General features: G+C 55.1%; 1 protein-coding gene across 2 annotated transcripts in view; it reads left to right on the forward strand.

Annotated features, from left to right (window-relative positions):
• The window catches only part of LOC137428667 (tektin-1-like), a 51,357-nt gene extending 39,245 nt beyond the window's left edge, over positions 1-12,112 (forward strand). Inside the window, exons 5-8 of one of the 2 annotated variants that reach the window (XM_068118574.2) lie at positions 7,711-7,896; positions 9,833-10,055; positions 10,428-10,624; positions 11,226-12,112. In XM_068118574.2, the coding sequence (XP_067974675.2) occupies positions 7,711-7,896; positions 9,833-10,055; positions 10,428-10,624; positions 11,226-11,385 (766 nt within the window). In that variant the 3' untranslated portion in view covers positions 11,386-12,112. The remainder of the gene's footprint in view (positions 1-7,710; positions 7,897-9,832; positions 10,056-10,427; positions 10,625-11,225) is intronic. The other variant, XM_078777774.1, reaches the window with a different exon arrangement.
• Positions 12,113-21,567: the final 9,455 nt, after the last annotated feature.

Below are 21,567 nucleotides of genomic sequence, written 5' to 3' on the forward strand. Positions count from 1 at the left end.
GGTGTCACGTGTGTGTCTGTTAACGCAATTAATGTTGGAATTCCAGTTTATTTTCCATAACATGCAGTTTTTGTCAATACTGTGGCACCCCTGCCTCTGTGCTGTTTAGTCTCGGTTCGATTCAAGACACAACTGTAAACTGTCACCCCTGTGCTTAACAGGCAGGGGGTTTGCACATAAATGAGTGTGCCATCCGTCGTTAAGCTGTGCCCGAGTAACCATCTTTGTAAAGCAAGGTTCAGATTCCTTGCTTGCCTTAGCTCCTTTACCCCGCTTTTTGTCTGATAAATGGAATCTTCTCCATATTTCCATCTAATCCCACTCTTCCCTCTCGCCCTTCAGTGGCGACTTGCTGCCATCTCATCATGTCATTCCCATTCGTACTCCTGATTGCCATTAATCCACCTGCACTGTTTCTCTCAAATCATATGTATTACTTATGTCCCTTGTCCACATTTTTTCCAAACTGTCCTAATGTCAGTATGATAGCTAGGCCTCTATCCTAAGTCGAATTGTTCCTCAATAAGCCAGTCTTTATTTTTGAACTGCATACCTGTATATTTTGTTTGTTAGCCCGTCCCCTGTGCAGTAGGAGACGAGGTATTGTAATCACTTCTGTGTGTGTGTGTGTGTGTGTGTGTGTGTGTTTGTCCGGGCCGTAAGTTTTTTACCAATGGAGTTTTGTCATCAATTTTCAACAAAGCTTTATTATGAGAACGAGCGTGACGGCGCGCGGTTGGGTCTTCGCGGTCTTCAGGGTTTTTTGGGTCTTCGGGGTGTTTTGGGTCTTTGTGGTCTTTTGGGTCTTCGGGGCCTTTTCGATACTGTGGGCCTTTAAGGGTATTTTGGGTCTTTGGGGTGTTTTGAGTCTTTGGGATTTTTGGGGTCTTTAAGGGTCTTTGTAGTCTTCAGGGTGTTTTGGGTCTTTAGGGTGTTTTGGGTCTTTGGGGTGTTTTGGCTCTTCGGGGTGTTTTGGGTCTTCGGGGTGTTTTGGGTCTTCAGGGTGTTTTGGGTCTTCGGGGTGTTTTGGGTCTTCGGGGTGTTTTTGGTATTTTGGGTCTTCAGGGTCTTGGTTAGTCTTAAAGGTCTTGGGGGACTTAAAGGGTCGTCAAAGCTCTGAGGGGTCTCAGCAGTCGAAACGTAATTAAGAGTTCATTGACTGTGTTTTTGGTGTCAATTAATTGGTTTATTTGAAGAAGAAGAACAAGAAGACGTTTTGGTCGCATATAAACATACATAACCATATACATACGTTTGCTCTATTATAATAAGATATGGAGAAGCCAAATTAATAATTTGGTCAAAGGGTCAAAGGTCAGGGTCACATAAAATCGTTAATCTCCATCCGATTGACCTGAAATTTTAAGAATTTGCATATTGGGTCACTGAGTTGGTTTACCATTCAAAAGCAACAAGCTGATTGTTTTGTTTTTTCTTAGATCAAAAGGTCAAAGGTCAAGGTTGCATAAAATCAATAATTTTCACCCTATTGACCTACAATTCCAGGAAGTTGCATATCGGGTGACTGAATTGGTTCACTAATCAAAAGGTGGAAGTCGATTGTTTTTTTTTAGGTCAAAAGGTCGAAGATCAAGGTTGCTTCAAATCATCACTTTTTGTCCGATTGACCTGAAATTTTAAGAATTTGCACATTGGTCACAGAATTGGTTCAACGATCAAAAGGTAGAAGCTGATTTTTTTTTTTGATCCTAATCTGAAAGGTCAAAGCTGCGTAAAATAATAAATTTTCGTTTTGTATTTTTTTTGAACGGTTTTCCTTATTTTGAGCTTACAGAAGAAGAAGAAGAAGAAGAAGAAGAAGGAAGAAGAAGCTTTAGAAGAAGAAGAATATTGAAAACAAACGGACGCGGACACGCGTTGCATTTGCAGATGCTTTCTAGTTTTTATTTTAATATATCGGTTTATTTAGCTTGCGCGTAAATTTGACTTCCTTTTGAAAATAACATGTGAGTGGGAATTATAATGTTCCTCCTCTCCCCCACAACTATGAATGATCTAGTCTTGCACAAGTGAAACTGAAGCACAGATGTTAGTTCTTTTGTAAGTAGTTTCCAGCAGTGGGTGAGTTTGTTGATGCCATTTGAGAATAAGTAATGTTTCTTTGGTCTCCGAAACATTTTGAAAAGGGAAAAAGTTTTTGAATGCCCACCATATATTTACATTGCATTGTCTGTAATAACCGTATCATGACAAATTACGGGGTTGGCAGGATGGCCTAAAGGTAAACACACTGGTGAAGTGCGGTGCTACGCACACAACTTGCTTGCCAAAAAGGTAGGCCACAACGCGTTGGAAAAGAGTCTTTATTAGGAAAGCTCAAACTGTAGCACTCGGCGGGCTCGAGCTTGGAGCCCGCATATATGTGCCGGGGCCACGCCTAGTACCCGGGCGTGGCCGATCGGTCGATAGGCGGGGCTTGCCTTCCAGTTCCCCGCCTGGACGTTCGCGCCACCTGCTGGTGCGTTGAATTCGTATCCTCTTGCTTATGTCTGCCACACGCGCCCCCCCAGAATTCCCGCGCACCTGAAGGGTGAGTTTGCGGGGAAGCCGGATGACCTGGCCGAAACGCCCCCTGGCGATGGGTGCCGGTCTGGGGGGTGGCGGGACGGCAGGGCTGGGGGGTGCCGGGGGTCCGACCGCCGGGGGGCGGCCTCGACGCGGAGGAAGAACTGCTGGCGGGGGTGCCGGGGGTCCGACCGCCGGGGGGCGGCCTCGACGCGGAGGCAGAGCCGCTGGTGGGGGGTGGTCCGGATCGATATGGGCCGGCTTGAGGTGGTCCACGGAAATGCGATCCGGGGCACCGCTGATGTCGACCGTGAAAAATTTGTCCCCGGTCTCCAACACGCGGAAGGGCCCGTCGTACGGGGGCCGTAGCGGTGCCCGGTGGGCGTTGTGCCGGATAAACATGTACTTGGCCGTGCGAAGCTCCAGGGCGACGTGGGAAGGCGGGCAACTGTGGTGTGCCGTTGGCACCGGGGCGAACCTCCGGGCGGTCTCCTGAAGGGCGGAGCGCTGTTGTGCCGCGGACCAAGGAGCCGTGGAGTCGGGGATAAATTCCCCCGGTACCCGCAGTGGTTGCCCGAAGACCAACTCCGCCGAGGACGCGCGCAGGTCGTCCTTGGGCGCCGTCCTGAGGCCCAGCAGGACCCAGGGGAGTCTGTCGATCCAGCCGCCGTCGCAGAGGCTGGCCCGGAGCACGGCCTTCATGGAGCGATGAAAGCGCTCGCACAGGCCTTCGGCCTGGGGGTGGTAGGCCGTGGTGCGGTGTAGTTTCACCCCGAGCCCTTGCGCCACCGCGGCCCAGAGCTCCGAGGTGAACTGGGGGCCGCGGTCGGACGAGATGTCCGAGGGGGCACCGAAGCGGGCAACCCAAGTGGCGATAAAGGCTTGCGCCACCTCAGCCGCAGACGTCGCCGCCAATGGGACGGCCTCCGGCCACCGTGTGGTGCGGTCGACCATGGTGAGGAGGTGGGTGAACCCTCGCGAGGGGGGCAGAGGTCCCACCAAGTCGACGTGCACGTGGTCGAACCGCCGCTCAGGCACCGTGAACGGGGCCAACGGTGCCTGAGTGTGGTGGTGGACCTTTGCGCGCTGGCACGCGAGGCACGTCCTGGCCCAGTCGCGGACGTCTTTCCGGAGGCCATGCCAGACGAACTTTGCCCCGACGAGTTTCTGGGATGCCCTCGCGCCAGGGTGGGACAGGCCGTGGATGGCGTCGAACACTGGCCGCTGCCAGCCAGCGGGCACGATGGGGTGAGGCCGGCCAAGGGAGACGTCGCGTAGGAGGGCCGTGCCCACGACGTCGAACGGCACCTCGGTGACGCGGAGGCCCGTGACGGCGGTCCGCAAGGCCTGGACGCCGGGGTCGGCGGTCTGGGCCTCCGCCATCCGGGCATAGTCGACCCCGAGGTGGACCGCGTGCACGGCGGACCGGGAAAGGCAATCCGCCACCGGGTTGTCCTTACCCGCCACGTGACGGATGTCCGTCGTGTACTCGGACACGGCAGAGAGGTGGCGCTGCTGCCGTGCCGACCATGGCTCGGCGACCTTGGCCATCGTGAACACAAGGGGCTTGTGGTCAACGAAGGCTGTGAACGGGCGGCCCTCCAGCAGATGGCGGAAGTGTCGGACCGCCAGGTGGAGCCCGAGCAACTCACGGTCGAAGGTGCTGTACCGGTGTTCGTGCGGGCGAAGCTGCCGGGTGAAAAACGCCAGCGGTTGCCAAGCACCACGCACCAATTGCTCGTGCACCGCGCCCACCGCGTAATCCGACGCGTCGGTGGTGAGGGCGATCGGTGCATTGGGCGCCGGGTGCGCCAGCATGGTGGCGTCGGCCAGAGCCAGCTTTGCGCCCGCGAACGCCGCGGCCATCGGCTCCGACCATGCGATGTCACCTTTGCCCGGCTTGCCCCAGAGGGCCTCGTGCAAGGGGCGGAGGAGCTGGGTGACGTGGGGCACGAAGCGGTGGTAAAAGTTCACCATGCCCAGGAACTCCTGGAGCCCCTTGACCGTGCGGGGCCATGGGAAATCCCTGACCGCCTCCACCTTGGCCGGTAACGGGACGGCCCCGTGCTTGGTGATGCGGTGCCCCAAGAAGTCGATGGTGGTGACACCGAAACGGCACTTGGCAGGGTTGATGATTAGGCCATGCTGGCCCAGGCGTTCGAACAGCGTGCGGAGGTGGAGCAGGTGGTCTTCCCGGGACGAGCTCGCGACTAGGATGTCGTCCAGGTAGACGAACAGGAAAGGTAAGTCGCGCAAGACGCTATCCATAAGCCGCTGGAAAGCCTGAGCCGCATTCTTCAACCCGAAGGGCATCCTCATAAATTCGAAGAGGCTGAAAGGAGTGATGACGGCCGTCTTCGGGACATCGACCAGTTGGACGGGGACCTGATGGTAGCCCCGGATGAGGTCCACCTTCGAAAACACGGTCGTGTTCGCCAACCGGGCGGAAAAGTCCTGAATGTGCGGGACCGGGTAGCGGTCGGGGGTGGTGGCATCATTGAGCCGGCGGTAGTCCCCGCACGGCCGTCATCCCCCGCCGGGCTTCGGCACGATGTGCAGCGGGGAAGCCCACGCGCTGTTGGAGCGCCGTACGATCCCCAGCCGCTCCAGCGTGGCGAACTCCCTTTTCGCCACGGCGAGCTTCGTGGGCTCGAGCCGGCGTGCCTGGGCATAGACCGGCGGCCCGACCGTGGGGATGTGATGCTCCACCCCGTGTTTCACGGCCACCGCTGAAAAGGTGGGCCGCGTGAGGGCCGGGAAACTAGCGAGGAGGCGGGTAAAGTCGTCCGCTGCCGGAAGCGTGCAAACTAAACCCGCCGGGACGGAACCCTCCAGCAAGCCGCTTGGCAAGCCGCTCGGTGAGCCGCTCAGTGAGCCGCTCAACGAGCTGCTCAGCGAACAAGCGAGCGAGCTAAAGGTTTCTGCCTGGATAAGCCGTTTGTGCTTTACGTCGACCAGCAACCCATTCGCACATAGGAAGTCCGCACCGAGCAATGCCATGGGCACGCTAGTGGTCACGAACGACCATTCAAAGCGCTGCCCTCCGAACCGCAGGGAGAGGCAGCGCTTCCTGAATGTGCGGATGGGTGTACCGTTGACGGCAAGCAACACGGGGCCCCGGCCCGCGGTTCGCTTGTCGGACGTGTAGGCTGGGATGACGCTTACCTGCGCTCCTGTATCGCAGAGGAAACGGTGCCCGGACAAGGTGTCCGTGATAAAGAGGAGGCTGCCGGAATGGCCGACGCTCAGGGCCGCTACCGAGCACCGGCTTGGTAGTTTCCCGACTTGTCAAACGAGCACGGCTGGCAGCACTTCCTAGCCTTGTGGCCGAACCTGGCGTGGTAAGAGCACCAGGCTTGCGGCGGCGGGGGCTTCGGCGGCCGCGGTTTTCTCGGCTGCGGTGGTGGTGGTGGGCAGGGCACGGCGGCGGCCACGAGGGACGCAGCAGCATCAGCCTCGGGATCCACGACGGCCGCACCGTGACCCGACCGCGTGTCGCAAGCCGCGAAGAACCTGTCGGCCTCTGTAGCCAGGGCGCGGGGTTCTTTTATTTTTGAACCGGCCAGCGCGAGGCGTACCTGTGCGGGTAGCTGGCGTAGGAAGAGCGCCCGAAATAAGAAATCCGGGGCTTGGTCACCCAGCAACGACAGCATATGATCCATCCGCACGGATAGTCATGTGTCGCCGAGTTTGGGAAGGTCCAGGAGGCGGTCGGCCCGTTCGATCTCCGTGAGGCCGAACGTGGCGATGAGGAGACGTTTGAGCGCCCCGTACTTGTGGTTGACCGGCGGGTGCCGCAGGATGGACATGACTCGGGCGGCAGTGCCGGGCCCGAGGGAGGCGACCACGTGGTAGTAACGGGTCTCATCCGCCGTTATGCCTCGAAGCTGAAATTGTGCTTCGGCCTGCACGAACCACACATCGGCCTGTGCTTCCCAAAACTCCGGGAGTTTTACTGTGACGGTGTTGTTGGCCATGGCGCATTTGGTGGACAGCAACGGCTGAACCAATCGGGGTCACCAGTGAAGTGCGGTGCTACGCACACAACTTGCTTGCCAAAAAGGTAGGCCACAACGCGTTGGATAATCAAAAGAGTCTTTATTAGGAAAGCTCAAACTGTAGCACTCGGCGGGCCCGAGCTTGGAGCCCGCATATATGTGCCGGGGCCACGCCTAGTACCCGGGCGTGGCCGATCGGTCGATAGGCAGGGCATGCCTTCCAGTTTCCCGCCTGGACGTTCGCACCACCTGCTGGTGCGTTGAATTCGTGTCCTCTTGCTTGTGTCCGCCACACTGGCATCTAAGCCGTCTAACCTGGGTTTGAATCCGGAACCAGGTGTAAGTTGCCATCCCGGTGTTTCACAGGCAGGGTGAGTCATCAATGTGTTTGCCGTCCCTCGGACCGACGTTGAATGGGCTTCCCGTCTGCCAGAATTAGTTGGTGGACATTAAAGATCCCAAGATCCCACGGTGTCCTTCGCGAAGAGTGGGCGAGCTATCATCGGCACCATGAATAAATTACAAATTCCTGCCCGAGCCAGCAGAGGGCATTGCATCTGAACGAAGAAGAAGAATGCAATTCATTTGTAGAATTGACACTGTCAGCGACAAAGCCACGCATCAGTGACACAGCCACGCATCAGCGACACAGCCACCCATCAGCGACACAGCCACGCATCAGCGACACAGCCACCCATCAGCGACACAGCCACGCCATCAGTGACACAGCCACGCCATCAGCGACACAGCCACGCATCGGCGACACAGCCATGCATCGGCGACACAGCCACACATCGGCGACACAGCCACGCATCGGCGACACAGCCACGCATCGGCGACACAGCCACGCATCTGCGACACAGCCACGCATCAGCGACACAGCCACACCATCAGCGACACAGCCACGCATCAGCGACACAGCCACACCATCAGCGACACAGCCACGCATCAGCGACACAGCCACGCATCAGCGACACAGCCACACCATCAGCGACACAGCCACGCATCAGCGACACAGCCACGCATCAGCGACACAGCCACACCATCAGCCAATGATGCTACCCTGCAGCCTTGGCGCTGCATTCGAATGAAGAAGAAGAATGCAATATAATTGTTAGAATTGGCACTGTGTTCTCATGTGCATTCTGATTGTGTCCGCGTGGCTTCTTGTTGTGGCATGTCGCAGGTGTAACCGCGCCATGTGGCGTGCTCTGGACCGGGATCTCAGCGGAAAGATGACTACCCTTGAGCTGGAAACTCGAGCAATTCACGTGATTCTTAAAGATTCGGAGCAGGGTCAAATGGAGCAGGCACAGGTGCAAGGTCAAAATGGCGGACTTGCAGAGGGTCGATCAAATCTTGGCGAAAATGGGTGTGTTCCAATTTTGTGTGTATTGTTCTGTTTGTTGGGGGTAGACAATGATTACTTTAGAACCAGGTAGAATGTATGGATTAATATGCTCCGAATGTCGTTTAGCCATCATGATGTAAATAAATCAGCTCCGGGTGTTCAGATTAAGTGTTACGTGTGGCCATACGGAGGGTCGCTCTTGTGTTAATTAATTTAGGGATTATGTTAATTAATCCCCTGTGTGTCGATGCCTCTGTAATCTATACCTTTGTTACTTATGACAATGCACTAGACATAAAAATCGCCCATTAAACTACACTAATTAACAATAAAACCACCGGAAATCACGCATCAAGCCCTACCGCTGACGACCCCAACTTGGATAGCAACATCGAAGCAGGCAAGGCCGAGAGCCATGCGTACGATGGGACTTGCTGATAGGAGCAGAGATGGACTACAAAGAGGTGGCACATGGTGATTGGTGAAGCAGGCACGGATGACGTCAGAGCCTGGCTGATAAAAGAACGCTCTGGCGGACATTTTCTCTCTCTTGCTTCCTTCTCGTTCTGGATGTCAAAGTGGACCGTTGTTCTTGCTCTCTGCACGAGAGGCTTCATCATTAATGGCCGCGTTCTGAGACTTTCTGGTGGTCAAGAAGAGGCGGAAGAGCCGCGGACGGAGAGCTGCAGTTTTCCAGGCAAGAACAACGCGCGGACGAGCGCTGCTTGCTGCTGCAGCGTGACGAGGCCAGGGGTGAGCGAGACGCCCAGTGAGGCCTGCTTCGCACCAACGAGAGCATTTCGTGCGCAACGATGACAAGGCCTCGGACGGTCTTTGGGGGTTCCTGGCAGGACGCACCGATCGAGTAGAGCTCAGTGCCATAAAATTACACCTTTTATTTTTACATCATTATTTTTATCCTTCGTCTGTTTTCGAGTCTGTTGTGGGGACGTCCCAATTTAGGAATTTCGTTTTATCGTGTATTTTGTTTGTACCAGAATTTCTTTCATTAAACCTGTTATTTTTTTTGTACATTTTAAACCCGTTTTCGTTTGAGGTTATTTATTGCAGGTTTGAAGACTGCGGGTGGGATCGTGAAGGTAAACTCTGGTCTCCCCTCCCCCACTTGCCCCAACTCGTATGCTCCGCTATATTTTTTAACTGAACGCCTCGGAGTAACAGCTCGTTTGGTCATCCGTGCTACCCTACGGTGTTCACCAAGGGTAGTCACACGACAGTATATTATATCATATTCGTATTATTCAGGTTAACAATGAAATATCTTTTCATTGAAATATCAAATATCTTGCACAATGCCATGTGTACAGCTTCCTCCCACCCTTCTAGAAATTCTGCTTGCCCCCCTCCTACACAGCCATTTCCGGACATGTGCTTTCACATGGTCATAAGGTTGAATCCCAATGCCATGTAGATTCTCCTCGAGTGGTCAGAATAGATGGAAATCACATGATGTTTATTTTTCTTTGTCGGGATTGTAATGGTCAGTGGAGGTTAAGTGCTTCTCATCCCAACGTGTACTGTACATTAGCAATTGTGTCCCACGGGGTGTTTGCTTTATTGAATTACGAGAGCGAAGAAATGGTGGTTTCCACAATTCAAATAGTGATGCACAGATCTGCCGCAGAGTATCTCCCACATTTATGTGACGATTGGTCAAAATGAACTGTTCGAGGGTAATATTTGCAGGAGCCCTATCGTGCTCAGGTTGCGTCGCCTGCCTGCATTGTACCAATCTGACAGTTTAGAGGTGGGTTAGGCATCAAACCCAAGCCTGACATCTCAAAGGTGAATATACTACTTTTGAGCAGTCCTGCCCCACCCTGTCACCCCGCTGTGATTTTAATGTGATGTGGATGATTATTTTTCTCTTTCAGTTTCTATGATACTTTCTTTCTCTCTTTTCATCTTGCTTGTTGATTTGTTCTTCTTTCTTTAGCGGTCTAAGCCTAGATCAATGGATTTACCTGTGCCAAGCACGACTGACCGGAGCAGACAAGGAGCTTGACTGTTCTGCTAAGCTGCTGTCCATGGTGGATCAACAACTCCTTAAGATCAGCGAAGACCTGGCCAAACAATGGCAAGCTGTTAAAGAGGCTTTGAATAGGAGGATTGATGAAATCAGGCATGCCAAAGGCATGCTGGAGGATCGGGTGGCACAGGTATATTCTTGGGAAAAATGCCAGGGGCAAAGAAAAGGCCCCTTTATATAAGGGTATGTGCCATGTGCCAAAGTATAGAAAAGAAGGGACATTCCATAGCTTGCAGATATTCAACAATAGAAATGCCAAACAATAGAAAATAAGGGACATTCAAAAAATCTCATGTGCATGCTGGACTACCCTTGTGTTCTTAGGAGGAACCAAGTAATTCTCTAGAAAAGTTCATATAAAGGAAACCGACATTTCATTGATGTGATGTCATATTTTCAGAGAGAAGGTCACACCAATGGAGTGAACAACTGACACTGCTTAATTTGGCTTCTGCTCCGTTGGTTTCGTGTGTTACGTACATGTGATCTGTGTGTTGTGAAGGTGGTGGGAGAACAGGAAGCTTGTGAAAGAACCATCACAAAGCTAGCCCATGCAAAAGAAACCTTGCAGGCTCCACTATGCCTAGTCGAGGCCCAACGTGCCTGCCGTAGCCTGCGGCCTGGACATGAGCGACGCTCTGATGATGTCCGTATCACCCTGGACAAGGAGCAACAACAGCTGATGCAGAACAAAGAAAGGTGCGGCCATCACAGCACAAATGCACCTGGAACAGCAGCAAAAACCCAATTTTTATGAGAATATGAGTCAGAAATTCCAATTTTATCACATGGTCGGTGGAATACACCTATTGGCTGCATATGACAGCTCACCGGAAATGGGATGAGATGAGGTTTCTCTGGCTGTAAACCTGGCAGGCCTAGTTTTTCCAACTTGCTGATCAGAACTTCCGGTTCCGGGTTCTTTCCTGGCCAGATGGCATCTGCTATGCTGTGAGAGGCTGTTTACTACAGCTGAGGATTCCTCCTCCGGAATTGCTTTAACTTCCGGGGTTTTTTTACTTGGTGGTTTGATGTATACGCATCTTGTCGAGTGCTTTCGCTTGTGTTTTGCGCTGAGTTCGCGCGTCTTTGGCCGGGCCTTGTGTTTCTGTGAGCCCCGTCCGGGCATGTTGCTGCGTTTCCTCCTCTTATTCTTTTCCTATTGGTTCATACCCCTGCTCGTTGCCCCTACGGCCCCCCTGTCAGTACATTGCCCTTTCCTCCATGCAGGGATGTGCAGTATAAACAGTTTGAGTAAATGTGTTCTTCCTATGTTATAATATACACTGTTATTGGGCAGGTTGTTCGCGATGCTGGAGGCTGCTGAATCTGAATATCGGGCCCTCACTCGCACCAAGCTGACTTTGCAGGAAGGGATTGCCACCAATGAGAAAGCTCTGTACATTGATGATACCATCTGCCTACAGTTATGGCTGGAACTCCCAGAGATAAAGTTTTAAGCTATTTACACAAGTCCTTCCTCACAGTACTCATCCTTTTCAATTGGAATTCCATCCCATTTGTACTTCCTGTGTAACAGCTTTCTCCTTCTCTGACATTTTGATCCACACCTCCATGAACCATTTTACACTCTCCGTGTCAGGATTGCTGGTCTTCCTTTCTGTCTCACTCAAACTAGAGCTACCAGGAGTTTGATTTGTCATTTAGCGATAACATAAAGTTTTCAAGTTATTCTGTCCGGGGCACACAACAATTTACTGATTTTTTTTTTCTTTTCAAGTTGCACCCTTGTGAGGTAAGACTCAACAGCGGTACTAGTTACATAGGTTTGCTTCACTGGGTTAACACTACAATTGATGAACTGTGAAAATGCTATTAATGCGGATAAGAATGAGTGCGCATCAGATGAAGTACATGGGAAAATGACATTAGGACAGTAAGCTACCTACTTTTTGAATCTCCATTACATAATGCGTGACCCAGGAAGAGGATGCCATAATTTGTTTTGTTACCAACAAGTGGGTCAAGTAACTACTTATGTCAGTTATGAAAACAAAATAACTGATACTTGTCATGATGCAGGAAGGAAAGCGACAGAACAGGGATGCACACCTGCTGCCTTTCATCATTAGTTCCATGATGCTGTGTGTAAATTACTGATGGCAAGAAGACATTATGACACATTCCTTTACTATTTCCCCTTCAATAAAGGATATCTCAACAACACGGATGATCCTCTTGTCTGTATCACTGGCTTTGTTGACAATATTATTGTGATATATACATACATATAAACGTCTATATGATTGTCATTTAAGAAACAAAGTTATACCAATTCATACTTTGGTTTTCTAATTCCAGATTCATTTTCATCGATGATATTGTCGTGTGGTTTGTTCAGTTAAGACCGAGCGTCACCACGGATAGATTCGGGCTTACTTGGAGGCGTTTCCAATTCGATGGCGGATCGATACACGGGCCGGGGGATTGGGGGAAAATGCCGCTGCTTACCTTTTCGACCCCGATGATGTCTTCTCCCTGCAAATTATTAACTCAACCCGAGACGGAGGTAAAATGTACAACAAGGAATATTTATTAATGCAACCGAGAACAAGGAAACGCCATGGAAGAAACTAAATTCTAAATTTGGACGTCCCCACACCAGACTTCAGATACGAAACAATGGGCGAGGATGAATAGAATAAATGTCTCATTGTGTTGTGGAATGTGGTGCGTCTTATCTGTCTCTGTCGTCCAGGCCCAAAGTTCGCGTCCGGACACGGCTCCGGTTGGCGCGAACACCCCTCTCTGCACGGTCCGTCCCACGCCACACAGCACAGCACACAGGCACCAGGAACACAAATAACAGGGGGAGGATGATCATCAGCGCTGGTCTCTTCACCAAAGTCCAAAGGCAAGAACAAGTCAAAAGTCCAAAGTGACAGTCCAAGGCAAGAGGCCAAGGGAAGAGAGGAAAATGCCGGCGAGCAAGTCGTTTTGTCACTTGCGGTGTGACGTCAGCCTTCCTCTCCCCTCAACCAGTGCGTCGCTTATTTGTCGCCTTTCGCACCCTTCTTCGTTACCGGCGCTTGCACTCCAACCAGTGCGTAGCTTGTTGGTCGTTCGTTCACGCCTTCCGCACTGATTGGCCATGGTCTTATCGGCTGGTGGCGAATCAGTGTGTTGCTCCTTTACCTTACTCACCCCGCAATCACGGAGAAGCTCTCTGCCCTTCCTTTGACCAATCGCACGTCCTCCCATACTCTGCCAATCAGTGTGGTGTTTGTTGCTAGCCCCTCCACTGGCCAATCACTAGTTCTTCTGGGCATGGCTCTCAGCCTGCCCGGTCAATGTGTGAAAGCCATGGTGTATCACTGCGCGGCCGCTGTCTGCTTGTCTTTCCAGTCAGTTCTTATGGTCAGTCATTGCAAGGGGGGTGGAGGGGGGGATTTAATCAATGTGGTGCAATAATGGGCCTATCTAATGTCTACAAGAGTGCGTTGCCATAAGGGACACAGGTATGATCACCAGGTCTGACACACAGGGGAGTTATCTTTATTCCCTAAAACTATTTAACACACAAACATCCTTGTATGATCACAGGTATACTCTTTATCCAACAAACCTGGCTAAACACAGAACTTATTACAAGTGAGGTTCCCTATCACGACAGCCGGACATCTACCTATGCAGATCTACCTAAATCTAGATATCCCCCTACCCAAAAATTCATAACAATATTCGCCCGTCCGCAAAGCAGCACTCTCCGGTTGGGCGTCACCTTCATCTTGTCCTTGTTTTATACGTTTAGAATGGCTGCAAAAAGGGAAACAGACACATTGTAACTTCGACGTGTCTATGTAAGGATAAGTACATGACAACCGTATAGTTGGCCGATAGCAGTGAAAGACAAAGACGTTATGACGTTCATGTATTTGAGAAAACATAAGATGTGCTTCGGCCAATAAGATGTGTGATGACGGCACATTTGCGGCCTGCGTTTGCCTCACCGGTAAACCGGGGCAGGTAAAGCAAGATATGAGTATGTGTTATAAACCTTTGTGTGGGAATCAAGGCCCAGTTGTAGGTACTTTGTAATTAAAGGTGAATAATCCAAATCATTTACGGAACTGGTGTGTGCGACAGTCAGGTAATGGGTGATCAACATTGACAATATGTATTTGTTCGGATGACGATGGTCGGGGTTCACGGCGGCGATTAGCTGAAGTGGTCAGTCGTGCGTACTGGTGGTCCCGGAATGTACATTTCTTCACCCACCCCTTGGCGAGCGTCAGCTGTGTCGTCCACAGCTCGAACGTGTGGATGCGGTAAGGGATTCTGTGGTGGTTGCAAGATGGGCGCATCAGCCAATCTACGCTGCGGCTTGACCATGGCATGGACAAGTGAAATACTCGAGATGTGGGTGGTTCGTGTGCAGCCACCCGGCTGCTGGTTGCATCATTTTTCTGTGGGCTCGTCTGCCGCTGATGCAATGCTTCTCCATAACCAGTTATCTGGTACTCATTTTGCCCACCTCGGAAGGATGACAGGCTGCGTCAACCCCACCTAGCGTTAATTCAACGGGAATTTTTTTTCTTTCTTGTATACATAATCGAGGCTCGTGAAAGAGCTAACATTTATCACACAAACAAATCAAACAGACAAACAAACAAAGTATATAAAAAGGGGAGCGATAGACAAGATGGGGAGAGAAGGGGAAGCACATAAACACAACATTTGAGAGCAGGGACATCGGGAATGTGTGGGAGGGAGGGGGCTTGGGGGGAGGGGGCTTGGGGGGAGGCGGCGTGGGAAGGGGGGGGGGAGGTGGGAGAAGTATAAACACAAGGACACCAGGGACTTCCAGGAAAGAAGTTGGTATTTCAAAAAAGTGGATTTGGGGTGAAATTAGCAGGGGTAGAAAAGATCAAGGTTTTGGATGGGGGAAGATAAGAAATGGTGGTGAACAGCTGTTTTAAAGACCTGGAGGGAGGAGTGGGATTGAAGAGAGTGAGGGAGTTTGTTCCAGAGGCGGGAGAAAAGAGGAATGAAGGAGTGAAGGTGAGCAGAGAGTCTTTATTTTGGCAGTTTAACCATAAGAGGGTTGCAGGCAGATCTTGTGCGACCTGTAGCAATATTTGCGGGACAGAGCCCAGAGAGAGCTGGGGGGGGGGGGGGGGGGGGAGCAAGGCCAGACAGGAGTCGGTAGAAGACGGAAAGACCACCAACCTGCCTGCGGTGAGTGAGTGAGAGGCCGAGTTCGCTTCATCGCGGGAGATTCCAATGATTCTGAATGCTTTGGTTTCAACAGCGTGAAGATGAGCTAGGTGTGAGGCAGGAGCACCAGCCCAGAGGGGAGAGCAGTATTCCATTGAGCTGCGGATGAAAGCCTTGTATGTGGTGAGGAGCTCAGGTGTGCCGAGGAAGGACTTCGAACTCAGGACCATTCAGATCCCAAGCCCACTGCCCTAACCATTGGGACAACACCAGTTGATACCGATGGATGATTCAGCACGATGTGAGGGTTTTGTCCATCCCGCAACGATCCACTTAAAACCAGCCGTTTGATAGTGGCGCAGTACCAAGGTGACGTGATGGCGCAGCACGTCCTCGTCATCAAGGTGACGCGATTTCGCAGCACGTCCTCGTCATCAAGGTGACGCGATGGCGCAGCACGTCCTCGTCATCAAGGTGAAGTGAAAGCGCAGCACGTCCTCGTCACCAAGGTGACGTGTTGGCGGAGCACGTCGTCGTCACCAAGGTGACGTGTTGGCGGAGCACGTCGTCGTCACAAAGGTGACGTGTTGGCGGAGCACGTCGTCGTCACCAAGGTGACGTGATGGCTCAGCACGTCGTCGTCACCAAGGTGACGTGTTGGCGCAGCACGTCGCCGTCACCAAGGTGACGTAATGGCACAGCACGTCGTCATCACCAAGGTGACGTGATGGCGCGCAGCACGTCGTCGTCATCAAGGTGACGTAATGGCGCAGCACGTCCTCGTCTTCAAGGTGACGTAATGGCTCAACACGTCCTCGTCTTCAAGGTGACGTGATGGCTCAACACGTCCTCGTCACCAGGGTGACGTGATGGCGCGCAGCACGTCGTCGTCACCAAGGTGACGTGAATGCGCAGCACGTCCTCGTCATCAAGGTGACGTGATGGCGCCGCACGTCCTCGTCACCAAGGTGACGTGATGGCGCGCAGCACGTCGTCGTCACCAAGGTGACGTGAATGCGCAGCACGTCCTCGTCATCAAGGTGACGTGATGGCGCAGCACGTCCTCGTCATCAAGGTGACGTAATGGCGCAGCACGTCCTCGTCTTCAAGGTGACGTGATGGCTCAACACGTCCTCGTCACCAGGGTGACGTGATGGCGCCGCACGTCCTCGTCACCAAGGTGACGTAATGGCGCAGCACGTCCTCCCGTCCTCGTCACCAAGGTGACGTAATGGCACAGCACGTCCTCGTCACCAAGGTGACGTAATTGCGCAGCACGTCCTCGTCACCAAGGTGACGTAATGGCACAGCACATCCTCGTCACCAAGGTGACGTAATGGCACAGCACGTCCTCGTCACCAGGGTGACGTGATGGCGCCGCACGTCCTCGTCACCAAGGTGACGTAATGGCGCAGCACGTCCTCGTCACCAAGGTGACGTAATGGCACAGCACGTCCTCGTCACCAAGGTGACGTAATGGCACAGCACGTCCTCGTCACCAAGGTGACGTAATGGCACAGCACGTCCTCGTCACCAAGGTGACGTAATGGCACAGCACGTCCTCGTCACCAAGGTGACGTAATGGCACAGCACGTCCTCGTCACCAAAGTGACGTAATGGCACAGCACGTCCTCGTCACCAAGGTGACGTAATGGCACAGCACGTCCTCGTCACCAAGGTGACGTAATGGCACAGCACGTCCTCGTCACCAGGGTGACGTAATGGCACAGCACGTCTCGTCACCAAGGTGACGTGATGGCGCAGCACGTCCTCTCCCACAGCCACATCTTCTCCCATCTGCAAGAAGAGACCAGGATATGTTTGAAGTGTTTGTTGCAACGTTCACTGATGATTTTACTCTAATAAAAGACATAGTGAGTTGACGTGTGCACTTCATTTTAAAGTATTACTGTGAAGTGCGGTGCTACGCACACAACTTGTTTGCCAAAGAAGGTAAGCCACAACGCGTAGGATCAAAACCAAAAGAGTCTTTATTGTAAAGGTCAAACTGTAGCACTGACTTGCTCGGGGCTGCGAGCCCCGTGTATATCCCGAGGCCACGCCTACCCCTCGGGCGTGGCCGACACCCCATTGGTGCGCGCAATGATGTCACCGCGCCAGCGAGCCATCGTGTCCGCCACACGCGCCCCCCCAGAATTCCCGCGCACCTGAAGGGCCAGTTTGCGGGGCAAACGGATGACCCGGCCGATGCGCCCTCTGGCGGCTGGCGGCGTTTGGGATGCCGGGATGCCATCTGGGATGCCTCTGGCGGCATCTGTGATGGGTGCAGGACAGGGGGGTGGCGTGCCGGCGGGGCTGGGCGGTGCCGGGGGTCTGCCCGCCTGGGGGCGGCCCCGACGCGGGGGCCGAGCCGCTTGCGGGGGGTGGTCCACGTCAAGGTGGGCCGGCTTGAGGCGGTCCACGGAAACACGGTCAGGAGTACCGCCGATGTCCAGGGTGAAATGCTTCGCCCCGGTCTCCAGCACGCGGAAGGGCCCGTCGTACGGGGGTCGCAGTGGTGTCCGGTGGGCGTCGTGGCGGATGAAAACGTACTCCGCCGTACGAAGCTCCGGGGCGATGTGCATTGGGGGGCACCCGTGGTGCGCCGTCGGCACTAGGGGGGAACCTCTGGGCGGTCTCCTGCAGTGCGGAGCGCTGCTACGCCGCGGACCATGGTGCCGTGGAGTCGGGGAGGAACTCACCCGGCACCCGCAGCGGTTGTCCAAAGACCAACTCTGCCGCGGATGCGCGCAGGTCGTCCTTGGGCGCCGTCTTGAGGCCCAGCAGGACCCAGGGGAGCCTGTCAACCCAGCCGCCGTCGCGGAGGGTGGCCCGGAGCGCGGCCTTCAAGGAGCAATGGAAGCGCTCGCACAGGCCGTTGGCCTGGGGGTGGTAGGCCGTGGTGCGGTGCAGCTGGATGCCGAGCCCCCGCGCTACCACCCCCCAGAGCTCCGAGGTGAACTGGGGGCCGCGGTCGGACGAGATGTCCGAGGGGGCGCCGAACAGGGCAACCCAGGTGGCGATGAATGCCTGCGCGACGTCCGCCGCCGTCGTCGCCGCCAAAGTCATGGCCTCCGGCCACCGGGTGGTGCGGTCCACCATGGTGAGGACGTAGGTGAAACCCCGCAAGGGGGGCAGAGGTCCCACCAAGTCCACGTGAACGTGGTCGAACCGACGTTCGGGCACAGTAAACGGGACCAACGGGGCCTGGGTGTGGCGGTGCACCTTCGCGCGCTGGCACGCGAGGCACGTCCTGGCCCAATCGCGGACGGCCTTCCGGAGGCCATGCCAGACGAACTTGTCGGTGACCAGCCTCTGGGAGGCCTTCGTGCCCAGGTGGGACAGGCCGTGGATGGCGTCAAAAACCCGGCGCTGCCAGCCCGTGGGCACAATGGGGCGAGGCCGGCCGAGGGAGACGTCGCACAAGAGGGCCATGCCCGCGCCGTCGAACGGCACCTCGGTGACGCGGAGGCCCTTGACGGCGGTCCGCAAGGCCTGGACGTCAGGGTCGGCGGTCTGGTGTGCCGCCATCCGGGCATAGTCGATCCCGAGGTGGACCGCGTGGGCGACGGACCGGGAAAGGCAATCCGCCACCGGGTTGTCCTTCCCCGCGACGTGCCGGATGTCCGTCGTGTACTCGGACACGGCCGAGAGGTGACGCTGCTGACGGGCCGACCACGGCTCGGCGACCTTGGCCACTGTGAAGACGAGGGGCTTGTGGTCGACGAAGGCCGTGAACGAACGGCCCTCGAGCAGATGGCGGAAATGCCAGACCGCCAGGTGAAGCCCGAGGAGCTCGCGGTCGAAGGTACTGTACCGCCGTTCTTGCGGGCGGAGCTGCCGGCTAAAAAACGCCAGTGGCTGCCAAGTTCCCTTCACCCATTGCTCGTGCACCGCGGCCACCGCGTAGTCCGACGCGTCGGTGGTGAGGGCGATCGGTGCATCGGGCGCCGGGTGCGCGAGCATGGTGGCATTAGCCAAGGCGAGCTTCGCGCCCGCGAACGCCGCGTCCATCGGCTCGGTCCAAGCAACGTCACCTTTGCCCGGCTTCCCCCGGAGGGCCTCGTGCAGGGGGCGCAGGAGCTGGGCGACGCGGGGCAGGAAACGGTGGTAAGCGTTCACCATGCCCAGGAACTCCTGGAGCCCTTTGATCGTGCGGGGGCGCGGAAACCCCCTGACCGCCTCCACCTTGGCTGGTAAGGGGATGGCCCCGTGCCTGGTGACGCGGTGCCCCAAAAAGTCGATTTTGGTGACGCCGAACCGGCACTTGGCGGGGTTGATGATCAGGCCATGCTGGCCCAGGCATTCGAAGAGCATGCGGAGATGGCGGAGGTGCTCCTCACGGGACGCGTTTGCGACGAAGATGTCGTCCAGGTAGACGTAAACGAAGTCCAAGTCACGCAAGACGCTGTCCATCAGCCGTTGGAACGCCTGAGCCGCATTCTTCAACCCGAAGGGCATCCGCAGAAACTCGAAGAGGCCGAATGGTGTGATGACGGCCGTCTTCGGTATGTCCTCCGGCCTGACGGGGACCTGGTGGTATTCGCGGATGAGGTCCACCTTGGAGAAGAGGGACATTTTCGCCAACCGGGCGGAAAAGTCTTGGATGTGAGGGACCGGGTAGCAGTCGGGGGTGGTAGCATCGTTGAGGCGGCGGTAGTCTCCGCACGGCCGCCATCCCCCGCCGGGCTTCGGCACGATGTGCAGCGGCGATGCCCAAGCGCTCTTGGAGCGCCATACGATGCCCAGCCGCTCCAGCGTAGCGAACTCCGCTTTCGCCACCGCGAGCTTCGTCGGCTCGAGGCGGCGTGCCCGGGTGTAGACCGGTGGCCCGACGGTGGGGATGTGATGCTCCACCCCGTGCTTGACGGCCACCGCCAAGAAGGTGGGCCGCGTGAGGGCCGGGAAACTGGCGAGGAGGCGGGTAAAGTCATCCGCTGCCGGAAGCGTACAAACCAAACTCGCCGGGACGGAACCATTTAGCAAGCCACTTGGTGAGCCGCTCGGTGAGCCGCTCAGTGAGCCACTCAACGAGCTGCTCAGCGAACAAGCGAGTGAGCTAAAGGTTTCGGCCTGGACGAGCCGTCTGTTCTTCACGTCCACCAACAACCCATTTGCACATCGGAAGTCCGCACCGAGCAATGCCATGGGCACGCTGGCGGTTACGAACGACCATTGAAAGCACTGCCCTCCGAACCGCAGGGAGACGCAGTGCTTCCCGAATGTGCGTATGGGTGTACCGTTGGCTGCAAGCAACGCGGGGCCCCGGCCCGCGGTTCGCTTGTCGGACGTGTGGGCTGGGATGACGCTTACCTGCGCTCCTGTATCGCAGAGGAAACGGCGCCCGGACAAGGTGTCTGTGATGAATAAGAGGCTGCTGGAATTGCCGACGCTCAGGGCCGCTACCGAGTGCCGGCTCAGCCGTTTCCTGACTTGCCAAACGAGCACGGTGGGCAACACTTCTTAGCCTTGTGGCCGAACCTGGCGTGGAAACGGCACCAGGCTTGCGGCGGGAGCGGCGGAGGCCGCGGCTTTCGCAGCTGCGGTGGTGGTGGGCGGGGCGTGGCGGCGGCCACGAGGGGTGCATCCGCAACAGCCTCGGGATCCACGAGGTGTGCAGCCGCATCAGCCTCGGGATCCACGACAGCCGCACCGAAGCTCGCCCGCGTGTCACAAGCCGCGAAAACCTTGTCGGCCTCGACGGCTAGAGCGCGGGGTTCGCATATTTTGGAACCGGCCAACGCGAGGCGTACCTGTGCCGGTAGCTGGCATAGAAAAAGCGCCCGGAATAAAAAATCCGGGGCTTTGTCACCCAGCAACGACAGCAAGTAATCCATCCGCACCGATGGTCGTGTGTCGCCGAGTTCGGGAAGGTCCAGGAGGCGGTCCGCCCGTTCAAACTCCGTGAGGCCGAACGTGGCGATGAGGAGACGTTTGAGCGCCTTGTACTTGTGCTCTGCCGGTGGGTGCCGCAGGATGGATATGACTCGGGCGGCTGTGCCGGGCCCGAGGGCGGCGATCACGTGGTAGTAACGCGTCTCGTCCGCCGTTATTCCTCGAAGCTGGAACTGTGCTTCGGCCTGCACGAACCATACCTCGGCCTGTGCTTCCCAAAACTCAGGGAGCTTTACTGCGACCGCGTTGCTGGCCATGGCGCGTTCTGTGGTCAGCGACGGCTGAACCAATCGGGGTCACCAGTGAAGTGCAGTGCTACGCACACAACTTGTTTGCCAAAAAAGGTAAGGACAACGCGTAGGATCAAAACCAAAAGAGTCTTTATTGTAAAGCTCAAACTGTAGCACTGACTTGCTCGGGGCTGCGAGCCCCGTGTATATCCCGAGGCCACGCCTACCCCTCGGGCATGGCCGACACCCCATTGGTGCGCGGAATGATGTCACCGCACCAGCGAGCCATCGTGTCCGCCACAACAGCATAATTTGCCCCCCGATTACACTGTAAATGTT

Source organism: Myxine glutinosa, chromosome 5, assembly GCF_964187855.1.
Source record: "Myxine glutinosa chromosome 5, kmMyxGlut1.1, whole genome shotgun sequence".
Lineage (NCBI taxonomy): Eukaryota > Metazoa > Chordata > Myxini > Myxiniformes > Myxinidae > Myxine > Myxine glutinosa.